At 42.7% G+C, this 22201-nt stretch overlaps 1 protein-coding gene across 1 annotated transcript in view; it reads right to left on the bottom strand.

Moving 5' to 3' along the window:
• LOC113406800 (gamma-sarcoglycan-like) overlaps nt 1-21867 on the bottom strand; it is a 117663-nt gene extending 95796 nt beyond the window's left edge. The window contains exons 1-2 of the mRNA XM_026653544.1: nt 21673-21867; nt 2117-2218 (exon numbers count right to left, since the gene is read on the bottom strand). Of these exons, the coding sequence (XP_026509329.1) occupies nt 2117-2218; nt 21673-21867 (297 nt within the window). The remainder of the gene's footprint in view (nt 1-2116; nt 2219-21672) is intronic.
• Nucleotides 21868-22201: the final 334 nt, after the last annotated feature.

Here is a 22201-nt window from a genome sequence, read left to right as displayed (position 1 = left end):
GTCCATGAGCCTGTCAGTGGTACCAGTAGCTGTTGGTCTTCATGAGGCATGGGTGCCAGATTGAGATGGTCTTGGTCCCGGCGATGCTGAAGATATCCGGTGAGATGGTGATTGCTTACAGCTATATCGGGGTTCACTAAGGGACTTCCCATTCTCTTCTTAGATGATTTGTGAGAAGGGTCCACAGCCTGTTTCTTCAACCCACATCCCTTAAATGTAGAAGGTTGTGGGGAAGACTCATGTCTACCAGGTGACTGGGGCCAGAGAGCTGCCTCCATGAAGATGATCTTCTAGTGGAGTTCTGTCTTTGCGAGATCTTGGCCGGAGTTGTTGGCAAAGACAACACTGCTGCTGTATGTGGCCTTTCCTGAGGCAGTGAATGCACTGAGAGTGCTTATCCACAACCGGGATCATCTCTTTACAGATGTGGCACTTTTTGAAGCCCCACAAACTGGGCATACCCTGTTGAGGGGAAGGGTCCCTGATGGGGGGAAAAAGATGGGAAGAAAATAAAGTCTCTTTTTCTTCTTTTTTTTAAGGGTAAAATAAGAAAGGAGAAGAAAGAAAAAGCTACAGCTGTAACTAGGAGGCTAACTAACTATAAGTATGTAAACCAAGAGAACAATAGTCTTAATGGATTGCTAATGGCTCCATCTCTAGCCACGGGTGGTTGAGAAAGAACTGAGAGGGGTTAGCCAGTGTGCACTGACTAGCCTTGTGGCGCAGCATGAGGCGAGACAGCCCAACAGACACTGCTACCAAAGTTCTCCAATCAGCAGCGCAGGGACACAAGCACACCTACAGTGGAGCACCCATAGGGACACTACTCAAAGAAGAATATCTCTGAGAGGATTCACGTTTAAACACATAAATCATGTTCCCTTGACTGCAAGGCAGAAAACAGAACATATGAAACAAAGAGGGAATACAGATTTAGTAATGCAGTTTCACTATCTAATAAGACGCTGTTCATGCTATTGGAAAGATTTGTTGCACAAAAAGATAAAATAAAGCTTAAATGAACATTCTTGGAGAAGTTTGGGCTCTCTCTCAGCAACTCAAACTTGCTGGAATCTGTATGTGACTCAAAATGAAAGATGGCTTAGAGCTACTCAGTATGAGTTAGGGTGGCAGAATCTGGCCCTGAAGAAGATTTTATTTAGTTTGCAGGTAACAAACACTGCTCCACAACAAATTAATGCCTGGATAATTTAAGACCTGTTCAGAACCACTCCTTCTTCATTCAAACAAATGGAAAGATGCTAATAGGACTCCTTCACACACCTCCAGATGTTGGAGCAGTTTCAAACACCTGCCTCTCTCTTTTTAAAAAAAATTCAAACTGTTTGAGAAATGTTTCCTGTCTCTTTTTCAAGTATGTAATTTCTCCTCCTTCCCCACCAACTATAAATAAATAAATAAATCATACCTGTCTGAAGCCCAGGTAGGCAAAATATAGTCCTTACAGAGTTACAGCTTTTTTATGTATAAATATTTCACAAATTTAATCTCTGTTATCTTGTGTCTTACAGATATAGAAATGGGAGCTTTGTATCATTGGAAAGGGAGAGATTCCCAGCTCCTCAATCAGATCCAGAACTTACCTTCACCCTGGGACATTCCCAAGAATGGAACTTTAATTGAGGTATACAAAAACTATTTCTGGTCATTTTTAGAGATATTTAAGACTCCTTGTAAACCCTTAAGAGTCGAACTCATGGTTACCAAGATATCTGGCTTTACAGGGAAGAGATACAAAAATAGACTCAATAAAAAAATCTTAAAACTCTCTAAAATATTCCTAAAGTTTTAACACCATTCAGCTGGAATGACCTGCATAACTCACGCATGGCTTTATCACTCAAGAGCAATATGCCTAAGTATTTCATGTTGGTGAATGTCACCACAGTATCTTAGTATTGCCATAGCATCTGAGCACGAATTTCAAATTCACACTGATAAAATCTTTTGCCATGTTACACCATACTATATTAATATATATCCACTCATACCATAATATTCTATACATGCACACATTTTATATATATTATTGATTTTCTTAATGGATTTCTATACATTAATTCTCTTTTAGCATGGCTTTTCGATATCTACTTACCACTCTAGAGTGAATTTCTTTGGCATACAAAGGGAATAAGAATTCTGACTCTCCTTCCAGTCGAAGTCCTTCTTTTGTAACATGTAAATGTCCCATCCCAGTCTGTGGAGAAGATGAAAGAGTAATGTGTGCTTTATTCTTACTGTAATTTTTATTTCCTTTTCATTTGTTAAGTTGGATCATTATAGAATTATATATTTTTTTCTGACTATGCTATTAATGAAGATAACTGCACTATAGGACTTAACAGTTTGGTTAGCACTTCAAAATTCTTCACTGACTTCCAGACAATTCGTCTTAGGACATGAGATATTTTTATAACCAGACATCCCAATACCTTTTATTAATAATGTCTTTTGAGGAAAAAAGAAAAAATGTGATGCAAGAAGGAAAGTTGTTAGTGTAATTGATTTTTGGATCTTGAGATACTTCATCAGCAAGAACAGGAAGATGCCTGGGTAGGAAGAAAAAAATCAACTAAATTCAAAAGTGAATATGTATTGCCCATGTTTACACATCTTTTGTGCTTACTTTCCAAGAACATGTGAACAATTTATTTTTGCATATACTAATACTCACATAGAACAAAACTTTAAGATCCTATGCTTGAGTATTTGCTCTGTTGTTGGTATATTTTACTTGGAATGTGACACTGCTTCACACACAACAGGGAGAGAGGCTTTGTGATTTTCTTTCATTTTTAATTCTTATTTTTAATTTCCAGGTCTTCTTTTCTCTTCGGTCTCTCTGTGAACACTCCAGCTCTCAGCATCTCTCAGGATTCACATTTCCTTCTCTCTTTGCCAACTCCTTCAGTCATTTCTCCCCTTTCCCCCCGTCTCTTAGGTCCTTCCTCATTCTCTGTCATTCCTTTCATCTCAGTTCTCAGCCAAATGAGTCCGTTGGTCCAGGTTCCTCAGTACCCAAGATTGATGGTGGTGGGAGGGATAGCTCAGTGGTTTGAGCATTGGCCTGCTAAACGCAGCATTGTGAGCCCAATCCTTGAGGGGGCCATTTAGGGAACTGGGGTAAAAATCTGTTTGGGGATTGGTCCTGCTTTGAGCAGGGGGTTGGACTAGATGACCTCCTGAGGTCCCTTCCAACCCTGATATTCTATGATTCTATGATAACAATAGAACTGAAGGAATCCTGATAGTCTATGATTCTATGATAACAATAGAGCTGAAGGGTCAAATGGTGGAAAGCTAAAAGTGATGGAAATAGCTCTCTCTCTCTCTCTCTACATGATGGTTTACCCTATTATAGGGCCTGAACACCATCATGAATATTCATGTTAAAGCCCAGCATTCCATGCCCAAATCTAATTTCCTCACCCACATAATAATGGGGTACACTTATCCTATAGATTAACATATTAATACATATTAATGGTATTTAACTCATTATCATACCCATCACTTCTTGCTTAAGCAGCTCTGCAGTTATTATTTCCATGTTCCTGCAGTTGCAATTTACCATTAGTTTTCAGCTCCTGCCATTGAGCAAGCTATTCCTAGTTCCCAAAATCTGAGAGTAACCATTAGGCCATTTATCTATGCCAAAGGTTGCAGGCCTACTATACTTATGCTAACTTGCTTAAGCTAATGTCTTACAGGATATAGGCCAGTAGGTTCCTTGCATTACAGCTGAATATAATAAAGACTAAGCTAGCCATATGGGTTACAACAGAAAGTAGACATTAAAGGCAAGCAGTCTAGCAGATTCCATACATTCACCGTTTGAGAGCTCTGAGCCAATCAGAGATATGGAGGAAAAGGTTATAAATACAGGAACTGGAGGCTCTGGACTCAGTGGCTGATTGACACTGGACAAAGATGTGTCTGCTATGTGGGCTGGGTCCCAATACCTGTATCACTTTGGATACGAGCTACAGATTCTCTGTCTTGCTAGAAACAAAGGAGACAATCAACTATTAGTTCAAGCACTGGAATTTGCTACTGGCTTCAAGGATCTTCTGAGGGAATATTTATATTGCAGTTACAGCAAGACTGCAGCTCATATAGACATACCCAACCTAGTTTTAATCTAGCTAGCTCAAGTACCAGAGCAATGAAGCCATGGGAGCACAGGCTTTAGCACAGGCTAGCTCCCCAAGTAATTACCCAGGGTTGTGGGCAGGCTTGCACAACCCATGCTGAAATCTGTGTTGTGGAGTCTTCACTGCTATCAGTACCCGAGCTAGATAGATTAGAGCTAGCTCAGGTATGTCTACACAAACTGAATCAGACCCTCTCACTGCAGAGTAGACAAACCCTCATGGTTTTGCTGAGGAGATTCTGAAGTGCTTGGAGGAGAACTGAGAGGCTGCCATCCTCCACAGTTTCTGGAGAATCCAGGTGACACACTCATTTTGAGGCCACATTACAGAGACTGAGAAATCAGCTCTGTGACAATATTAGAGGGGAATGTGTATGAGTGCACTAAGGTAAAAATAGGTATATATTCTGTTGAAACCTTGCACTGAAAAATATGTAAGAGCAACAAAGTGGAGAAGTCTGTATAAAGATACACTGTAAGCCAGTGATCCCCACTCACTGGCCAGTATGTCAATAAAGTCCTCACCAGTGGCAGTATTTCAGTCCTTTTCTTTAGCATAGGTTTATTGTCTCTCAAATCAAAACAGTTCACCTAATATCTAAATCGGGTGTGTTTCCTTTTCCCATAGCCACCTGCAGGTCTCTATAGCTCCTAGTGTACCAAAACTTAGGCTTTACTACAGGAGACTCTCACTATACGTCTCTCCTGTTTCCAGGCTCTCTCCTGACTGAACTGAGAGCATTCATTTACATCTCCCAGCAGCCCGTCATATGATTTGGTCTCCTGGCCCCATTCCTACATGGGTCTGATGATCATCTCCCTAAACATCTGTTCCTAAAGGGGCCACACCTCAGAACATCAGTAAGTTTATTGCTTAATAGTTTTGTTTAGGAAGTTATTGAAAAGTATTCCAAATAATGTTTGCAAATATTTGTGTATGTATTACATTTTTGTTCACTAATAAATTATATGGTATGCTCTCTCTGAGGATGATTTGCAGCTGTTACCAACACCTATATTCAGGGTCTGATGAGCCATATCTCTGAGGTTTATTCTATGTAATATTTCTCCCCCCCTTCCCCCGCCCAAAATGACTGAGACAGACAGAACTCTGGCCTGTGCTTCAGCAAAGAGTTAAGCTAGAGGTCCAGGAAAAAGGGGAGTGTAATTAGTCAAACAAAATAGTTCCTCATAAACCCTCCTTGTCTGTTACATTGCAAGAGATCAGGGTTACAGTATAAATGTGCTTATGGCAGAAGAATCAGTGCAATAAATAATTGTTCATTAATTGCTGTCAGTGTCTTCTGTGCTACTCAAAATAAACAGAAAGACATGATCAACATCCCAGGGGCTTTAGTTTCAAAGGCATGATTCTGATCCCACTAAAATCAATCATAAAAGTCTTGCCCTTGACTTAAGTGGAAGTAGGGTCTGGTTATACATTAGATAATGCAGTTCCGTACAAACACATAATACACTAGTAGACTAGAAAAATCCCTAGATATTGCAGATGTCAGGGTTTTCTTGTAATGTTACACACTTATTTTATTGGGGTATATTTACAGGTTTCCCAGAAGAATAAATTTGAATGCTGTTTTAGGTAAAGATAGTAACAAATAAAAACCGAAATGAGATATGGCAAAGAAGATTTAAGGTATCAATATAGTGCATTGAAAGAAAATCAGACAAGTTGAAAGCAAGAAAATATTTAAAATAAATAAATCTGGGACTAAAAATGAAGATATGTAGAAAGAAATAACACTTGAATTAGCTAACTGTAAGACTGCAAAAGAATGAGAGAAATAAGGAAAATTCCAATATTATGAAATATTGAACAGCAAGGAACAAGTTCATGTTGGTCACAGATTGTGACTATTACTGCAGCAAGAAATAAGAGAGATGATTAGAAAGCAAACTGAGTTATCAAGAGATATCCTCAGGCAGATAAAGAAAACAAACACTGATGGCAAGTCTGAAATTGTTGTGGCAATACTTCAACATGAGGGACCAGAGGCAATGAACTAACTTTGCTACAACAGTAATACAATGAGGACATACAATAAAATTATAAACTGTTCCTGAAAATCCTACTGCATAAGAAATTGACACAATAATGCAAGAATTCATGAGGCATTATTAACTGCACCTGGACTTAGCAATTATTTACCAAAATGCTCGTCATATGTGGAAACAATGTAATAAAATCTGCAGGTTTTCTAGAATAAGCCAGAACTATCTCATAACGCTTTATATACTATAAAGGTCTGTAGATGCAGAAAATACAGGAAGCATTTATATGGAAAAACTAATTAAAAATACAATTTTACTTCTTCCTCATTTTCAAGTTTCATTTGAAGTTAACTCTTTATAATTTTAGGGAATATAAAATTTCTATTTATGTGTTTGGGACAAGGTTTTCAAAAGTGACTGACCTATCCTAATTTGTGGCTGTTCAACTTGAGATACACTAAAACAACCTGATTTTCAAAATGTGGACGCTCAGCCCTTTCTGTAGTATTTTTTCACACAACGCACAGTCAACCTGTGGAACTCCTTGCCAGAAGATGTTGTGAATGCCAAAACTATAACAGGGTTCAAAAAAGAACTAGATAAATTTGTGGAGGATAGGTCCATCAATGGCTACTAGCCAGGATGGGCAGCCTCTGTTTGCCAGAAACCGGGAATGGGTGAAAGGGGATGGATCACTTGATGATTATCTGTTCTGTTCATTCCCTCTGGGGTACCTGCATTGGCCACTGTCAGAAGACAGGGTACTGAGCTAGATGGACCTTTGGTCTGACCCAGTATGGCCATTCTTATGTTCTTATGTAATCAGACCCCATTAAGGCTTCCAGGGTTGAGACCTAAAAATTAAAATACCGCAAATCATTTGTCAGTTTTCAATATCTTGGCATTGGTACATGCCTGGTTTAGAATCAGGGCACCTAGTATCCACCCCAGTCTTCCTTGTGTTTCTCTCCTAACTTATCTTTCATTATTGTAAGTACATGTCATGCACACTGTAGAGCTCATATGGCTTGTTTCTTGTTTCCCTGGTGATTTTCTAGTTTTAGTAAATCCCCATGATTTTTCAGAGTACAGATAATTGCACAACTTTTAATGAGACACGTTCTGTTGCTAAGATGCTTTCATTTCATCCCTTTATTATGTTTATTTTAGAATTTGTTTTTAATAGAGTTGTATGAAATATTCATAATCGAATTTGGAATGCTTAAAATTTGAACATTTATTTGTTGCCAATTCAAAACTATTTATTCTCTCTATATCAATACTAAAATGGGGATTATTTTTGTGAAAGTGGTCCCACTTTAAGCAAAATTATTTTCATTGTGAAAACATGAAATGTCTCAGTTTTGAATAGTTTCTCAGCCATATTGTAATTTTAGAAATATTATAGGGGGTGAAAAATATCTGTGAAACAGAATTATGAAAAATGTCTCAGTTTTTTCTGCAATTGCACACAGCTGTAGTTTCTAATTTCAAACCACAGCCCAGATCCTTCAAACAATATACAGTACTCACATTAGAAAAGTTATGCACTTGTGTAATCATTTGCAAGATTGGGTCCTGAGTCCCTCTAAAAGTTCACTACTTTCTGCTAGTGGTTTCACCACTAACTGGTGTCTTGCATAGTATAATATATATACACTTCATCAACATGTATTCAAAATCTGCTACATACAGTATCACTCCTTCATTTGTACACTGTCTGAGGGAATGTACGGAGGATACAATCACCTTTTCATCTGTTTTACGACCTGACCATTTCAAATGGTCCAGGAGTTGATAATCCATTTGGCACAGGGTCTGGACCTGAAAACTTCAACTTTAAGGAAAAGACACCACAGAAGTTCAACATCATTGAGTCCAAAGAGGGAGTAGGGGTGAGAGAGAGCGAGACACAGACAGAGAGACAGACAGAGACTTCTCATTAATGATGGCCTACTGGTTCTTGCTAAGCGCTTCTGCTTCGTTCCACCCTGAATCCCAGAATCAAATAAGAAGATAGATCATTTTTATCAGGTGCCACCATGGAGATGCCAGTATTTTCTAACCCATCTTACTCCTGGCTTATTGATGATGATAGCAGCCAATGAAATTGAGTAGTTCCAGAGCACGTTAGACCTTCCTATTGAATAAGGACATCAAAAAATAGACCGTAGGTGAAAGAAAGCCTTCTCGGGTATCTATGTGGTGAATTACAACCTGTCATAGGAAAGTACCAATTTTATCTTGGGGATAAATATTCCTTCTAATCAGTTCATAGATTCATAGTTTCTATGGCCAAAAGGGACTATTATGATCATCTAGTATGACCTCCTGCGTAACACAGGCCATAGAACTTCACCAAAATAAATCCTAGAGCATATCTTTCAGAAAAACATCCAATCTTGATTTAAAAACTGTCAGTGATAGAGAATACATCTTGACACTTGGTAAATTGTTCCAATGGTTAATTACTCTCACCATCAAAAATTCACATCTTATTTCCAGTCTGAATTTGTCTAGTTTCAACTTCCAGCCATTAGATCTTGTTATACCTTTCTCTGCTAGATTGAAGAGCCCATTATTAAATATTTGTTCCCCATTTAGATACTTCTAGACTGTAATCAAGTCACCCCTTATAACCTTCTCTTTGTTAAGCTAAATAGATTGAGTTCTTGGAGGCTATCACTATAAGGCATGTTTTCTAACCCTTTAATCATTCTTGTTGCTCTTCTCTGAACCCCCTCCAATTTATCAATATCCTTCTTGAATTGTGGGCACCAGAAATGGACACAGGATTCTGGAAGCAGTCGGACCAATGCCAAATGCAGAGATAAAATAAACTTTCTACTTCTACTTGAGATTCTCCTGTTTATGTATCACAGGATCACATTACCTCTTTTGGCCACAGTGTTACTCTGGGAGCTCATATTCAGCTGATTATCCACCACGACCCTCAAATCTTTTACAGAGTCACTGCTTCCCAGGATGTTTTCCTGAGGTGCAGGAAAAACAAACAAACACACACAAACCACCAGCAAAGCTAGTGACTAAGAGGCATATAGTGGCCAAGCACATCCTTCAGGAACTTAGGATGCTTCAGCTGGTATAAGCTTCTTCCCTTAGATTGTGCTCCTTGCTAACAATGTTGGGCATTTTGGCTAAGTCTCAGACCCAAATGGAAGATCCTCTGTTTCAGGGAGAGGGTATTATCAGCCTAAAGATGGATAAGATTCTTGAGGAAGTGAAGATTCTTAATCTATTGTTGATCTCTGGGACTCCTTCAACCAGACCAGACAAGGGAGGCGCCCCTTGACCTCTTCCTTCCAGAATCACAGACTTAACCTCAGTTGTCCAGCTTCAATTTCAGAAGAGGTAGCCGTAACACCAGAAGAAGAAAGGCACTGGAAAACATCTTAGATCAGTTTCATCTTCAGCCACTCATTTGTCTTCTTTAGCAGCAAGACCAAAAATCCAACATGTTACCTGACAACCTAGCACCAGTTTTACCTTCTGCTTTCCTCTCATCCCTCCTCCTTTTGGGAATCATTCTGACAGTTTCTTTGACGCTTTGGGTAGAATTACTATGGAGTCTAGCTACAATGATCATCCAGTTTGAATATGTGATCCAATTCCATTCTACGCTACCTCTCAGCCCTTGCCCTTGCCCACACATTCCTTTTCAGGCATCCTCTTTATGAGAAAGTATTCAAAGCAAAGGTAGACTCCCTGAGAAAGATGAGGACTACATAAATAGTGCCTCTGCATATCTAATAGAAAGGCTTCTAAGCATGGTTCTTCTTCATACTGAGAAAAAGACAGCCTTCATGCCATCATAGTCCTACAAAAATTGATTAGTTATTAGCTTAATCAGAAAATCAAGTTCCGCATTCTAACACTGCCTTACATCGTTCTTACTCTTTCCTTTCAGGGCTGGTCTTAATTTAAACGTTCATATATCTAAGACCATCTCACAGAAAACATTTCATTTTGTGACAGACCTGGACACTGTCAGACCAAAACACTGCACTGCATAATTGCATAAGGAATGCTCAGTTTCTGCCTCCTGATAAGCCCTTATCTAGATGCTCCTCATCAATGTAGTAAGGGGTACAAGTGTCAGTTCACCATGATGACCATGACAATCTTTTTACTTTATTACATGGTCTTTGTTTATGCACCTTCTAAGCATGGGTCAAGCACATCTCCATATATCCCTCTACACAATGGAGGCTCAACTTCTAAGCATGCATCTCTCAGCAAAGAACTGCACGGAAAAAAAACCCTTATTTTTACCCTTTTGGGGGAGATCAAGTACTCAAAAATCAGGAAAATCCAAATGTAAAGTTTGTTCTACTAATTAGATCTAGTTCTATAATTGTTGTCTTTTTTCCCTTATTAAATGTTAATCTGAACATATTAGCCTTTACCATTAGTGTATAGTATACCATAAAATATACATATGTGCAATGTGGTCAGTCTACTGTCACTTCAGTTTCAATTTGTAGCATTTCTGGCCTACGATGTTTTATTATTACAACATTAAGATAGGAAAGCCATTCATTTTTACATTTAATTTCTAGTATTTATTTTTATTTTACTTGATTTTAAATGTGAGAGCTAAGCATTTTGATAAACAAACTGAAAGCATATCTAGCTTCATTGTATTTTTGTATGTACCTTTATTTCTTCTGCCGAAAAGCAGTTTTGTAAGTTCTTAGAATAATGCCCATCTTGAATAAAAACTAATATCCTTATGTCTCAAACAGGAGGATTTTCTCTAGCATTGTAAGAAGACCTTGTAAAAACTATGCTAAATCAGGGCAAAGGGCTTTTTCTACAATAGTAACAGTAGGTTCTATACTGAAAAAATATATCTAAAAAAAAAAAGGTTAAAAAAGGTATAGATAAGAAAACCAGTACGATAATTCACTGAATAGCTGTGACAGACAGTCAACTCAAATGAAACGGGTTCCTCTTCAGCAGCTATAACAAAATTAGGAAAACGAGTGGCAAGGCATTTATTATTAGAAAGCCGGGGAAAAGGGTTTTGTGTGTGCTACCCCATCCCTGAATATTTCAAAATATCCAAATATTGACAGTCTGCACATAATATAATTCCTGAAAAAAATTGACAATGAAACTAACTACAGTGTAGTCAAGATGTAGCAGAATGACCATCCAGGGAGCCTCTGTTCTTATACATTTATATCTTGCTTTTAAGTCAAATCCATGGAAAGGCTAAAGCAAGTTTAGACTGAGACATCTATTGTTGTGTCCCAAAGGTACCTTAGTTAATGACTTTATAGATCCAGCTCTTTGTGCAGTATTTCTTGTTGCGATTACTATTTTAGGAACTTGCTTGGCAAACAGAAGTGTACTGTTTCATTGAGAAAATAGGACTGTGGGTAGAGTCTGTTAATAAGCAATCAGCAAAAACAGGATTGGTAATGAATCTGATGAGAGCTTGTGGTTGACTCACAATATCTATTTTAGAGCTAAGTATGTGCATGGTGTTTTAACATTGCTGATGCCTCATCTCAGGGTATGTCTACACTACGAAATTAGGTTGAATTTATAGAAGTCGTTTTTTCAGAAATCGTTTTTATACAGTCGATTGTGTGGGTCCCCACACAAAATGCTCTAAGTGCATTAAGTCAGCGGACTGCGTCCACAGTACCGAGGCTAGTGTCGACTTCTGGAGCGTTGCACTGTGGGTAGCTATCCCACAGTTCCCGCAGTCTCAGCCGCCCATTGGAATTCTGGGTTGAGATCCCAATGCTTGGTGGGGCAAAAACAGTGTCATGGGTGATTCTGGGTACATGTCGTCAGGCCCCCACTCCCTCCCAACCTCCCTCCCTCCGTGAAAGCAACGGCAGACAATCGTTTCGCGCCTTTTCTCAGCCCAGACGCCATAGCACTGGTATCATGGAGCCCGCTCAGATCACCGCGGCAATTATGAGCAATATAACCAGCACACATATTATCCTGGAGTATATGCAGAATCAGAACCTGCCAAAGCAAAACCAGGCGAGGAGGCAACAGCAGCGCGGTGATGAGAGTGATGAGGAAATAGACATGGACATAGACTTCTCACAAAGTATGGGCCCCGGCAATGTGCACATCATGGTGTTAATGGGGCAGGTTCATGCCATGGAACGCCGATTCTGGGCCCGGGAAACAAGCACAGACTGGTGGGAACGCATAGTGTTGCAGGTCTGGGATGATTCCCAGTGGCTACGAAACTTTTGCATGCGTAAGGGCACTTTCATGGAATTTTGTGACTTGCTTTCCCCTGCCCTGAAGCACCAGAATACCAAGATGAGAGCAGCCCACACAGTTGAGAAGCAAGTGGCGATATCCCTGTGGGAAGCTTGCAACACCAGACAGCTACCGGTCAGTCGGGCATCAATTTGGAGTGGGCAAACCTACTGTAGGGGCTACTGTGATCCAAGTAGCCAATGCAATCAAAGAGCTGCTGATATCAAGGGTAATGACTCTGGGAAATGTGCAGGTCATAGTGGATGGCTTTGCTGCAATGGGATTCCCTAACTGTGGTGGGGCGATAGACGGAACCCATATCCCTATCTTGGCACCGGAGCACCAAGCCAGTGAGTACATAAACCGCAAGGGGTACTTTTCAATGCTGCTGCAAGCACTGGTGGATCACAAGGGACGTTTCACCAACATCAACGTGGGATGGCCAGGAAAGGTACATGACGCTCGCATCTTCAGGAACTCTGGTCTGTTTCAAAAGCTGCAGGAAGGAACGTTCTTCCCAGACCAGAAAATAACCGTTTGGGATGTTGAAATGCCTATAGTTATCCTTGGGGACCCAGCCTACCCCTTAATGCCATGGCTCATGAAGCCATACACAGGCAGTCTGGACAGTAGTCAGGACCTATTCAACTATAGGCTGAGCAAGTGCAGAATGGTGGTAGAATGTGCATTTGGACGTTTAAAAGCACGCTGGCGCAGTTTACTGACTCGGATGGACCTCAGCGAAACCAATATTCCCATTGTTATTACTGCTTGCTATGCGCGCCACAATATCTGTGAGAGTAAGGGGGAGACATTTATGGTGGGGTGGGAGGTTGAGGCAAATCGCCTGGCTGCTGATTACGCGCAGCCAGACACCAGGGCGGATAGAAGAGCACAGCAGGGCGCGGTGTGCATCAGAGAAGCTTTGAAAACCAGTTTCATGACTGGCCAGGCTACGGTGTGAAAGTTCTGTTTGTTTCTCCTTGATGAACCCCCCGCCCCCCACCCCGTTCACTCTACTTCCCTGTAAGCTAGCCACCCTCCCATCCCCCCTTTGATCACCGCTTGCAGAGGCAATAAAGTCATTGTTACTTCACATTCATGCATTCTTTATTAATTCATCACACAAATAGGGGGATAACTGCCAAGGTAGCCCAGGAGGGGTGGGGGAGTAGGGAAGCGCCAGGTGGGGTGCGGGAGGAGGGAAGGACAAGGCCACACTGCACTTTAAAACTTTAAAACTTATTGAAGGCCAGCCTTCTGTTGCTTGGGCAATCCTCTGGGGTGGAGTGGCTGGGTGGCCGGAGACCCCTCCACTGTGTTCTTGGGCGTCTGGCAGGTGAGGAGGCTATGGAACTTGGGGAGGAGGGCTGTTGGTTACACAGAGGCTGTAGCGGTGGTCTGTGCTCCTGCTGACTTTCCTGCAGCTCAACCATACGCTGGAGCATATCAGTTTGATGCTCCAGCAGTTGGAGCATTGACTCTTGCCTTCTGTCAGCAATCTGACACCACCGATCCTCTTCAGCCCGCCACTTACTCTCTTCAGCCCGCGATTCAGCCCGCCACCTCTCCTTGCGTTCATATTGTGCTGTCCTGCACTCTGACATTGTCTGCCTCCACGCATTCTGCTGTGCTCTGTCAGCGTGGGAGGACATCTGTAGCTCCCAGGGCCAGCGCAACCCATTAGGCAACCTAGGTGGTCGCCTAGCGTGCTAACATTTGGGGGGCGGCGACCGCGGCGGCCGGATCTTCGGCCTCCCCGGTCATCGGCGGTATTTCGGGGGCGGGACCTTCTGCCGCCTCTGTTGGGGGCGGCATTTCGGGGGCGGGACCTTCCGCCGCCTAGGGCGGCAAAAAAACTGGCAGTGCTCCTGGTAGCTCTGAGAACATGTCATCCCGAGTGCATTTTTTTCGCCTTCTAATCTTCGCTAGCCTCTGCGAAGGAGAAACATTTGCAGCTGGTGGGGGAAAAGGAAGATTGGTAGTTAAAAAGACACATTTTAGAGAACAATAAGATCACTCTTTCCCGTTAAATCTTGCTGTTCACATTACACAGCACATGTGCTTTCGTTACAAGGTCGCATTTCCTCTTATTTATATTGAGGTCCTGCCGGTTTGGTGTGAGAGATCACTCACACAGTGCCAGGCAACAGAATTCAGCTTGCAGGCAGCCATGGTAAGCCACAGACTTTTGGCTTCTTTAACCTTCATAACATGTGGAAATGGTTTCAAACAGCAGTGCCCTCATTTCCCATACCAAGCAGCCGTTGGGTTGGCCATTTAAAATGGGTTGGCCATTTAAAAGGAGGGGCTGCGGTTTGCGGGTTAGCATGCAGCACAAACCCAAATAACCTCCCCCCCACACACGCAATTCTTTGGGATGATCACTTCACCCCTCCCCCACCGCGTGGCTAACAGCAGGGAACATTTCTGTTCAGTCGCACAGCCAAACAGTCGAGCAGGAATGGGCACCTCTGAATGTCCCCTTAATAAAAGCACTCTATTTCAACCAGGTGACCATGAATGATATCACTCTCCTGAGGATAACACAGAGAGATAAGGAATGGATGTTGTCTGAATGCCAGCAAACACCGGGACCATACGCTGCCATGCTTTGTTATACAATGATTCCAGACTACATGCTACTAGCCTGGCGTGGTAAAGTGTCCTACCATGGCGGACGGAATAAGTCAGCCCTCCCCAGAAACCTTTTGCAAAGGCTTTGGGAGTACATCCAGGAGAGCTTTATGGAGATGTCCCTGGAGGATTTCCGCTCCATCCCCATACACATTAACAGACTTTTCCAGTAGCTGTATTGGCCACGAATGTCAGGGCAAATTAATCATTAAACACACTTTCTTTTAAACCATGTCTAATATTTACAAAGGTACACTCATCAGTGGTCCCTTGTCCGCCCTCAGGGTCCGGGAGCACGCCTTGGGTAGGTTCGGGGGTTACTGGCTCCAGGTCCAGGGTGAAAAACGTATCCTGGCTGTTGGGGAAACCGGTTTCTCCGCTTCCTTGCTGTGAGCTATCTTCAAGCTCTTCATCATCATCTTCCTCATCCCCAAAACCGCTTCCGTGTTGCGTGATTCTCCATTGTTGGAGTCAAAGCACAGGGTTGGGGTAGTGGTGGCTGCACCCCCTAGCATGGCATGCAGCTCAGCGTAGAAGCGGCATGTCTGCGGCTCTGACCCGGACCTTCTGTTTGCCTCTCTGGTTTTGTGGTAGGCTTGCCTTAGCTCCTTAATTTTCACGCAGCACTGCTGTGCGTCCTTGTTATGGCCTCTGTTCTTCATGCCCCTTGAGACTTTTTCTAATGTTTTGGCATTTCGTTTACTGCAACGGAGTTCAGCTAGCATGGATTCGTCTCCCCATATGGCGAGCAGATCCCGTACCTCCCGTTCGGTCCATGCTGGAGCTCTTTTGCGATCCTGGGACTCCATCATGGTCACCTCTGCTGATGAGATCTGCACTCACCTGCACCTTGCCACGCTGGCCAAACAGGAAATGAGATTCAAAAATTCGCGGGCCTTTTCCTGTCTACCTGGTCAGTGCATCTGAGTTGAGAACGCTGTCCAGAGCGGTCACAATGGAGCACTCTGGGATAGCTCCCGGAGGCCAATACCATCGAATTCCGTCCACACTACTCCAAATTCGAGCCGGCAATGCCGATTTCAGCGCTAATCCCCTCGTCGGAGGTGGAGTAAAGAAATCGATTTAAAGAGCCCTTTAAGTCGAAAAAAAGGGCTTCGTCGTGTGGACGGGTCCAGGCTTAAATCGAGGTAACGCTGCTAAATTCGACCTAAAATCGTAGTGTAGACCAGGCCTCAGTTTCTGTTGCAAGTATTCTATTTCCTGGCCTCAGACAGACAAGTTTATCCGATTCTTGTTCTTAAGAGACAACAGAATCTTGTCAGTTGAAGATATTGGCTATGTTAGAGTACTCAGCAGCACCAAGTACTCCTAAAGGTGAGAGGTTTATTTGATATCTACTGGTTTGGAAACTAATCTTACCCTAGCCATAAAATGGTTACACATGACATAAATTACACTCACCGGGGCTTGGTTAGAATGAATATAATTAATATTCCACGCTCTAGAAAACTAAAAGGCTAGTTTGAATGCCAGAGTTCTGTAAGTCCGTGGCTACTGAAAGCTAGTCCAGGCATGGAGACTCAGTGCAAGATTCACTTTTGCCAGATTTTTCAACCTGCTGAGGTTTGCTTATCTTAAATGAGAATAATATTTAAGATGCAGATGTACAAGATATATTTAGGTCCTGTCATATTCAATTCTTAAACAGGAGGGAGGGATTTATTGAAGAAAACAGCTATAACTATAGTTAAAAAACTTGGCTTCCAACACAGCTCGAGTTTTAGCTTTGTTTTCCTTGTTCAAAAAGGACCACATATTTTCTGGAGCTCTATACACCACATAGGATACATCTACACTTGAGCTAGATGTTATTTTCAGCTTGGGTAGATGTATGTGCACTAGCTTTGATCAAGCTAGCATGCCAAAAATATAACTGTAACAATGGCGGCACAGACGGCATGATGGGCTAGCCATCTGAGTGCATACCTTGGGTCACAGGCAGAACTTGTACCTGGGGCAGCTAGCCCATCCCCTTACTTCTGCCACTGCAGCTACACTTCTATTTTTAGCACGCTAGCTCCATCTTGAGTTTACATGTACCCAGAGACACATCTAATGGCTGGATAATACAGTGCAAGTAAAAATATCATTATACCTGACAGATTTTACTTGATTGATCTAATTAACTAATACAGCATACAGTCCACTTGTTCAGGAGCTGGATTTTTTAAAGGGTTGGATAATTTTATTTCCATTAACATTTGCAACTATGCAAACTAAAATAAAAACAAAGGTAATTAAATCTCATGCTTTAGGGTATAAGATAATTGCCTGCAAGAGTTATTGTCAAAAAGGATTTTCCTGTGAACAATACCACACAGTTGGCTCTTTCATGATCCCCTCTGAGGAAAAAACAGTTACCTACCTTTCGTGGATTGTAGCACCACTCTGCCAAATGCAGGATCGTCCCTGGCCTGCTGTGTGATAGCATAGTGTGAGATGAAAGTGTGAACTAATGACCATGTTGTGGTCCTGCAGATCTCCTGTATGGGAATCTGCGCCAGGAATGCTGCTGAGGACGCTTGCGCCCTTGTGGAGTGCACTGTCAGTGCGGGGGCTGGCACCTTTGCCAAGTCATAGCATATATGAATGCAGGAGGTGATCCACAAAGAAATTCTTTGAGAAGACACTAGAAGGCCCTTCATCCTATCTGCTACTGCAACAAACATCTGGTTCAATTTCCAAAATGGCTTCATCCGTTCGATATAAAAAGCCAATGCCCACCGAATGTCCATTTGTTACCATGGCCCTTTTGTGGTTAGGTATCACATTTGTTATTTCTGTCCTAACTGGTTACTTCAGTTCTTTCCAAGTTCCAAGTTGTGGTATACCTGTTAAGTTTAAAAGGGTATGAACTTAGGAAAGCCTCTATGCCAACCTGCTTTAACACATCCTCTACGTTAAAGGTCGCAGCCATACATGGATCTTATGCTTTAGCTCATCACCATCTGTCTTAGAGTTGCCAACTTTCTAATCCCACAAAACCGAACACCCTAGCTCTGCCCCATCCCCAAGGCCACGCCCCCTGCCCCGCCCCTTCCCCGAGGTCCTGACCCCCGCTCACTACATTCCCTCTCCCTCGGTGGCTCCCTCTCCCCCACTCTCACTCACTTTCCCTGGGCTGAGGCAGGGAGTTGGGATATGCGAGGTGGTGTGGGGTCTGGGGTGGGGACAGAAATGAGGGGTTCAGGGTGTGGGAGGGGGCTCCAGGCTGGGTAGGGGGTTGGGGTGCAGGAGGAGGTGAGGGCTCCGGCCAAGGGTGTAGGCTCTGGGGTGGGGCTATGGATGAGGGGTTCAGGGTGTGGGAGGGGGCTCTGGGCTGGGGCAGGGGGTTGGGGTGCAGGGGGTGTGAGGGCTCCATCTGGGGGTGCAGGCTCTGGGGTGGGGCCGGGGATGAAAGGTTTGGGGTGCAGGAGGAGGCTCCAGGCTGGGACAGACTTTGGTACCAAAGACTTTGGACCCCGAAGAGGATTCTTCATCTGGAGACCATGGCAATGCAGTACCTGCTTCAGCCACTGGGCAGTGCCGAGAGACTGAGGACCGGTGTCAGGACAGTGACCGGTGCATCAGTACCATGGAGGGCTTGCCTCTGGACAGTGCCACAGTGGTTGATACCGGGAAGGAGCTTGCCGGACCTTGTTCCCTTCTGTGTCCGGTCGCCTTGACTGGAGGGGGTCCTTGAGGGGTTAGCGGTATTGGGAGGGACAGCAGTTCTTTCACAATCTGAAAGGCCTCCGGGATCAAAGGGATGAACAAACACCTGGCCCAAAGGCTGCTCCAGGCAGTTGGTGGCGGGTCCCATTCTGGACTTGGCACTCTGGGCGGAGTCTGCAGCACCATCAGTGGCTCAGGGGAAGATGAGTGGCCCAATGTATGTCTCACTACATCAGTCTGTCTCCGCCTTTCTCTCTTTGTCACTGGAGAATGACCTCTCTCCGTGCACTGTTTCTTATGTTTCTTCCTTGGCACTGGGGATGGAGAATGGTGCTGGGAAGAATGCGGTGCCAGGGGAGCGCTCCACATGGGGGCCAAAATACTAATCTCTGATTCAGAGCGGTTCAGCTCCTAGACTGGTCTGAGGGCTGCCTCCATGAGAATGGCCTTCAGCCGAATGTCCCTGTCCTTTCTGGTATGAGGTTTGAAGTCCCTGCAGATCTGGCACTTCTCTTTGACGTTAGACTCCCCCAGACACTTTGGACAGCTAGCGTGTGTGTCACTTACTGGTATCAGCTTACCGCAAGAGGTACATGGCTTAAAGCCCGGGGACCGGGACTTGCCTTAACAACAGGAACAACTATTTACACTACTATATACACTAACTCTAACTAAGAACTATATACATTAACTATGATAACTATACAGAATATGAACAGAGAAAGTTCAACCACTGGGAAAGAAACCTTGCCACAGCAAGAGGGGTCATTACAGCAACCATCAAAGGCAGTAAGAAGGAACTGAGAGGGTGTGGGGCTGGCAGGGCCCCTTATACTGGCGCATACATGCACAGCTCCAGACAGCACTAGAGCAGGCCCTATGGATACCACTGAGGGAAAAATCTCCGGCAACTGTGCATGCGGTGCACACACCCATAGCAAGCAGTGGACATGAGCAAGCATTCGAAGAAGAACTTGTAGTTTAGCTTGCTCATTTTGGGGGAAAATGAGACTGCGTATGGAGCAGCACACCCCAATCCTTTAAATAGTGAATTTCAAAAAGATCTCCAGAGTTTAATAAGGAGGGTTTGAAAAAAAGGAATGCAACAGGAGCAGCGGAAGCGCCCTAAAAGTGAGGGGGCCAGAGGCACCCAGAACATGGCCCTGCCCCACACTGCCTCTTCTCCCCAAGTCCCCACCCTCATGCCACACATTCTACCTGAGGTTCCGCCCTTGCACCGCCCCTTTCCCCGCTCCCCGACCCTCACACTGCCCCTTCTCCCAAGCCCCCACCCCTGCACCACCTCTTCCCTCCAAGACCCTGCCCCCACTCGCTCCTCTCTGCCCCCTCCTCTGTTGTTCACCCTTACAGCCCGTAAAAAGTGGGGGAGGGAGGTAGGGCCTGCTGGCCCCCCTGTTCTGGTGCCCCTGGAATGCAATAATAGGTAGGTGGCTAGGCAGGGACATAGCTGGGCCACTGCTTAGCTGGACATTTCAGGTACACAGGTCCTGCAATATAGAACTGGAGAGAACCCTTACAGTTCCATCCTGAGGCATTTGCAGCTTTCCTTGTGGATAAGCAGGAAGAGACCAGGGTTCCTGCACAGAGAATGCCTGAAAGGGGAGGGAGTTTTTGCCAATTTTTATGTTCCATGACCCCTAGGAAAGGAGCCACCCATTGGCCACACAGGGGAGCCACACACGGGAAAATAAGTGGAGAAGGGGTGACCTTTACTGTGAACTTGAGCCACACACACAAAATGTTAGCCACTTACATTCACTGTGATTCATGATGTGCAGTCACCAAAGTGCACATCTTCCAAATGCATTGCATAATAGTTTAAAAAATTTAACATGATCTAAGACCTTCTGTACCTGTAGTACACATGAAAAAAAACTGTGCTGAAAAGAATTTATGGGGGGGAAGAAGCTTGACAGGAATCCAATCATAATAACTATGCTGAGTAAGAGGCACTTAAAATTCACCTGCTTATAGTAAAAGAAAGAAGAGTATAGACATAGCTCCATGAAGATAAAATGCCCCTTCATTTAGTGACTGGCATAATAAAGATAGATGATAGAAATGTTAACATAATACTCTTTACAGACTGGCAGGGGCAGAACAGTAGGAATTTACTGTTATTGTTTTCCTTGTAATAAGTCTATTCAAATCAACTATGCATCACAGACTGCATGGTAGGATCAAATTAACTTAGCTTTGATATTCATTGAAGCATTTTATTGTATTCTGACTCAAGTTTCCTCTTGCGGACTTAACCTAAGTTACACTCTAAACTACTATTTAAAAATTACATGATAATAATATACATATTGTAGTGAAAAGTTATTACATTTCTTCTTGAGGGATGTAGTTGCTTAACCTAAAGCATAAAGTAGTTTCAAATACTTTGAGCTTTAATTTATTAATTTGCTAAATCAATTTCTAAATCTTAAATAGTGGGGAAATAGGTGATTAAAAAATCAGAGTTTGAGTGCAGATAGGAAAAGAAGCTGAATTAGTGAGAACAACATTTGAACACTAAAGAATTCTCGGGGTATAAATGAAACTAGAGAAATCACACTTTGTAAATGGCAGAAAAAACACAGTGAGGCAAGAGCAAATAAAATCTCTCACAGAACTGTTTGAATTAACTGTAAATGTAAGGTCATCAACATAAACATCATTTAAAATGATGACTTAAAAATTATAGAGGGATGAATGTTGTAAAAGATGACTATTCTATATGTATTTCCAACAGAACGAGAAATTCCAATTAATGAGGTAAGAAAAAGACAAGGTTATTACATAAGAAGAAACTGGCATACATATGAAATAGGTGAGGTCATAAGGCAAACAAAGGAGGAGAATATGATTAGTAAAGACTAGAAAGAGAATGGAAAATTAATGAGGCCACTTACTGGAGAAAACCACATCACTTTAAGAATCCAAATTGTCAAAGCAAAATTCACAATTAGGACGATAAGCAGGAGGAGGACAAACAGGTAGAGGCAACGCTTTCTCCAGCCATAAATGCCAATGTTGTAGACATACTGGTTTTCTGGCCTCTCTAGGCTGGTGCCTTGTGTTGTTGTGGTGTATTGTTCACGTACCATTTGCTACAGAAGGGGGGGAAAAGAGTTTTGTTAACTATGTAAATTAATTTCTTTTAAAAAATTCTGTAAGAGAAAAACAAAATCAAATGTCTATCACTTTAAGTGATACCATTATTAGGCTCCAATTTACTGCATGATAACATAGAATAGAAACATTTTCCCTTCTTTTCCATAATATTTGAACAAAAAAATCCCACCTGAAAATATAACACTAGTCATGTCATAATCTGCAACTCACATAGCAATAACTGTATTGTATAATGATATTGTAAACTATGCTGAAGATATGGTCGAGATAAAACATAAAATTTAGGATTTTTTAAAATTCCAAGAG

The sequence above is a fragment of the Terrapene carolina genome, unplaced genomic scaffold, assembly GCF_002925995.2.
Source record: "Terrapene carolina triunguis isolate 2854851 unplaced genomic scaffold, T_m_triunguis-2.0 Scaffold141, whole genome shotgun sequence".
Classification (NCBI taxonomy): Eukaryota; Metazoa; Chordata; order Testudines; family Emydidae; genus Terrapene; species Terrapene triunguis.
The sequence above is the reverse complement of the archived record's forward strand: the minus strand, read 5'-3'. Positions and strand labels throughout refer to the sequence as shown.